Here is a 3315-nt window from a genome sequence, read left to right on the forward strand (position 1 = left end):
ACACACACACACACACACACACACACACACGCACACGCACACACACCTCGTTTTAAAAAGGCATAGTTTCTAAATACGGGCTGTGTGCGTTTTGTTACTTTCACAGTATATGTAAAGCACCTCAACCTGCTTTATAATTAAAAAAGAAATTTAAAATATACTTTTTACAATAGGGGGCTTTAACACAATGTTTTGACTTTTGGTAACAAATCAACAGACACTAATTGCACAAATCAATGACCAGCAGAGGACTTGTGAAAGTCTTACTTTAACACATACTAAAATGTTTTTCCTTCAAAAAGGTATGTTATGAAAACGTTTTTCAATTGAAAAGGGACTCTGGAGAGAGACTAGACTGTGGCCTGGCACTGAAGACTTGCCACCAGACAGTCTGGGAGGATGGACAGAAAGACAAGGGCACTGCCAGGATGCTCTCCTGTAAATTACAGACCTGAGATGATAAGCCCTGCATGTTTACACTCTAAATCTAGTACTGCCAGTAAATTATAGTACAACAGTTGCATTTATAAACACCATGGTTGTATTTTAAACCCTCTAGCAGCATGGCTAAAGCAGTGACAGCTACACGAGAGATGCTGCAACGGTCCAACACGAGCCACTTTCACATAAGCCAACCACGACTTGCTGGGATCAGGATTAGCTTAAAGTGTTTACAGCAGAAGATCCAAAGTACTACTTGTTCTTTTAAAACTATAGCTGAGTCAGCGGGCAAACCATGCCAGTAAAATATGAGACGCCAAACAAGGAAAATGTTGTTTATGGAGGAAATTGGTGACATAAATAATATGTAAGCCCTGTTCGGCCCCGCAGTGGAAACCTGGCACTGGGTTGCTTCCTCTCCTACTTATCAAGACTGCCCAGCAGACTCTGGCCGTGATGCCAAAAGGTCACGGTCACTGGTGTTATCGCCCAACAACTCCGTCCTCACACACAAACAAGAGGAGGCTGGGGTGATAACAGAGGACAGAGTAACAAAGTTAAAAAATATAAATAGCGCTGACTTCCTGGCATTAGGCGACAGATGATGTATGCGTGGATGCAAAAAAAAAAAAACCAAGCCTACTTTCATGGGCAGATATAATTGGATGAGCAAATGCACAACGGCAGAGAGAGGTGGTGGTGGTGGTAACAGCAGAACTATTCCCATTTCTACCGCCAGTAGTGACAGGATTGTATCAGCAATATGAACAGCTGCGGGGTTTAAAAGAGAAACAGTATACATATTAGTATATCTAGTATTAGAAGTAGAACACCAAAAAGAAGTAGTCAAATTAACTTGGGCTACTATCAGCATGAATACTGACAAAAAGTGGAAGCTACAGCATCAGCAGTAGCAGGTTGTGATGGTAGTTGCAGTGGGAGTAGTCAAGGTACTACCACTACGAGCAAAAGCGTAGAGAAGTATTTTAAGTAGTTGTAGCAGCAGAGCAAGTGCTAAGAGGTAGAACTGCTACTACAACTACTAGCGAGAGTTGCATGGGTAGATGTACATTAAGTGGCTGCAGTAGTAGTTGTAGTAACTTGTAGTTTGGAACTAGTGGTGTTGTTATTTGTCATGGTTGTACTGTGTAGTAGTTGTAGTATTAATACTATCAGTGATAGCATAAGAGAAACTTTAAGGGATGAATATTAGCTGAAATAAAAGCAGAGGAAGTAGTTGTACTAAAAGTAGTTGCACTATTAGCAGAATATATTGCAACCGTAAAAAAAATAAATAATTAAATGTATTAGTCACGTCTCACTGAAGCAAGCTTGAGACGTGAGGGGCACACAGGATCAACCCCTAGAGCAGCAAGTTAAATCTGGGTAGAGAAAGTGAACGCATCTTCTTCATTACCACCACTAAGTTGCCCTTAAGCAGGCCCCCCCCCAACAGATCCAGTGTAGCTGCTTAGCAGTGTGTTGGCTTCCAGGTGGGGATGTGTTTAGCTGTGTTAGTGTAAGGTGGGAGTTCCTATATATATTTTTAAAAAAGACAGCATTCATAGATGCTCTCAATGAAACTACCTTGTATAGGGGTTAAAAAGGTTGCAAAAGATTTTGAGCAGTAAAGGCACTAGTTGCATTTTTTAAAACATAGTAGTATTACTGTCCTACCACCACCACCACTACTAGTAGAAGAAAAGTACAGCGGTGTGAGGTGTCAGACGTACCAAACCTGCGACAGAACACCCCCATGACGGCGCTCTCCTCCACCACTCTCAGATCTGCCAGCAGAGCCAGCTCCAGTCCTCCAGCCACAGCAAAGCCGCTGACTGCTGCTATCAGCGGCTTAGACAGTTCAAAACAGGATGGACCCTGGAGGAAACAACCAGATTAGTGTGCACACACACACACACACACACACACAAAAATCAATATAGAAGAACCATGCATTGTTAACAAGGCCGCAACACTTCTTCCTGTCGAATACATCCACTGTACAGCTGATTTGAAGCATCTCTATATGGATGTATATTTTCACTATCCATTTAATGTTTTTCTACCTCTCTGATTTCCATGGTTCATCTACTAAAACATTTTTTAGATTTGTTTGTAACTAAGAGTAACAAATGATCCAAGTTCTGGTGAACAAAAGAAGCACTGTGTATTAGATAGATGCAGTGCAAACCATGTTCTGCACAGGAGATCCACTCAATCCCAAAGTTAACATGCGAGCCAAACAAATTCTTTGGAGGTGGCGGATTATTCTTTGTAAATGAATAGCCGTGTCAGAAGTTGGGACTTTCTGCACGCACAGCTGTAGTTACTAAGGCATTTTCTTGATTCAACATAAAGCCAAATCTTTACCACTACCTGTCTTCCCAAGTCCTTAACAATATTCACAATCGCTACATTACGACTACATTGATTTTATATTTTTGTGGAAACCTTTAGCCCTCCATTCGGATCCTAAGAAAAAATACATATAACACGCTCTCGCACACGCAGCCCAAACAGCGCTCACCATCGGACCGGGACCCTTGGTGACATCTTGCTCCAATTTGAGGGAGGCAGGGTGATTGGCCAGCTCTTTCAGATCATAACCAGCACAGAAATTCCCTCCTAGAGGAGACCACAAAATTACAAAGTATGGCAGCTGGAAAGTCAGAGAGGAAGGGAAAATGATGAGGATGAAAAAAAACAACAAGTTGAGCTGGAGTCTGAGGGCTGCAATTTGGATAGCAGCTTGCTTTGGGCTGGCTGGCACACAAAAGCCTCGCTTCCCTAAAGAGCTCAAATCCAATACATAGTCACAAATCATGCATGTGCCCACACACACACACACACACACACACACACACACACACACAC

General features: G+C 42.2%; 1 protein-coding gene across 3 annotated transcripts in view; it reads right to left on the bottom strand.

Moving 5' to 3' along the window:
* The window catches only part of zgc:101569 (carnitinyl-CoA dehydratase), a 51966-nt gene that overhangs the window by 41671 nt on the left and 6980 nt on the right, over positions 1-3315 (bottom strand). For all 3 annotated transcript variants that reach the window (XR_004327490.1, XM_032503864.1, XM_032503863.1), the window contains exons 3-4: positions 2969-3066; positions 2175-2319 (exon numbers count right to left, since the gene is read on the bottom strand). Coding sequence is in view for 2 of the 3 variants with exons in the window: in XM_032503864.1 (XP_032359755.1) it covers positions 2175-2319; positions 2969-3066 (243 nt within the window). In the remaining variant the exon portion in view is untranslated. The remainder of the gene's footprint in view (positions 1-2174; positions 2320-2968; positions 3067-3315) is intronic.

The sequence above is a fragment of the Etheostoma spectabile genome, chromosome 22 (genome assembly GCF_008692095.1).
Source record: "Etheostoma spectabile isolate EspeVRDwgs_2016 chromosome 22, UIUC_Espe_1.0, whole genome shotgun sequence".
Classification (NCBI taxonomy): Eukaryota; Metazoa; Chordata; class Actinopteri; order Perciformes; family Percidae; genus Etheostoma; species Etheostoma spectabile.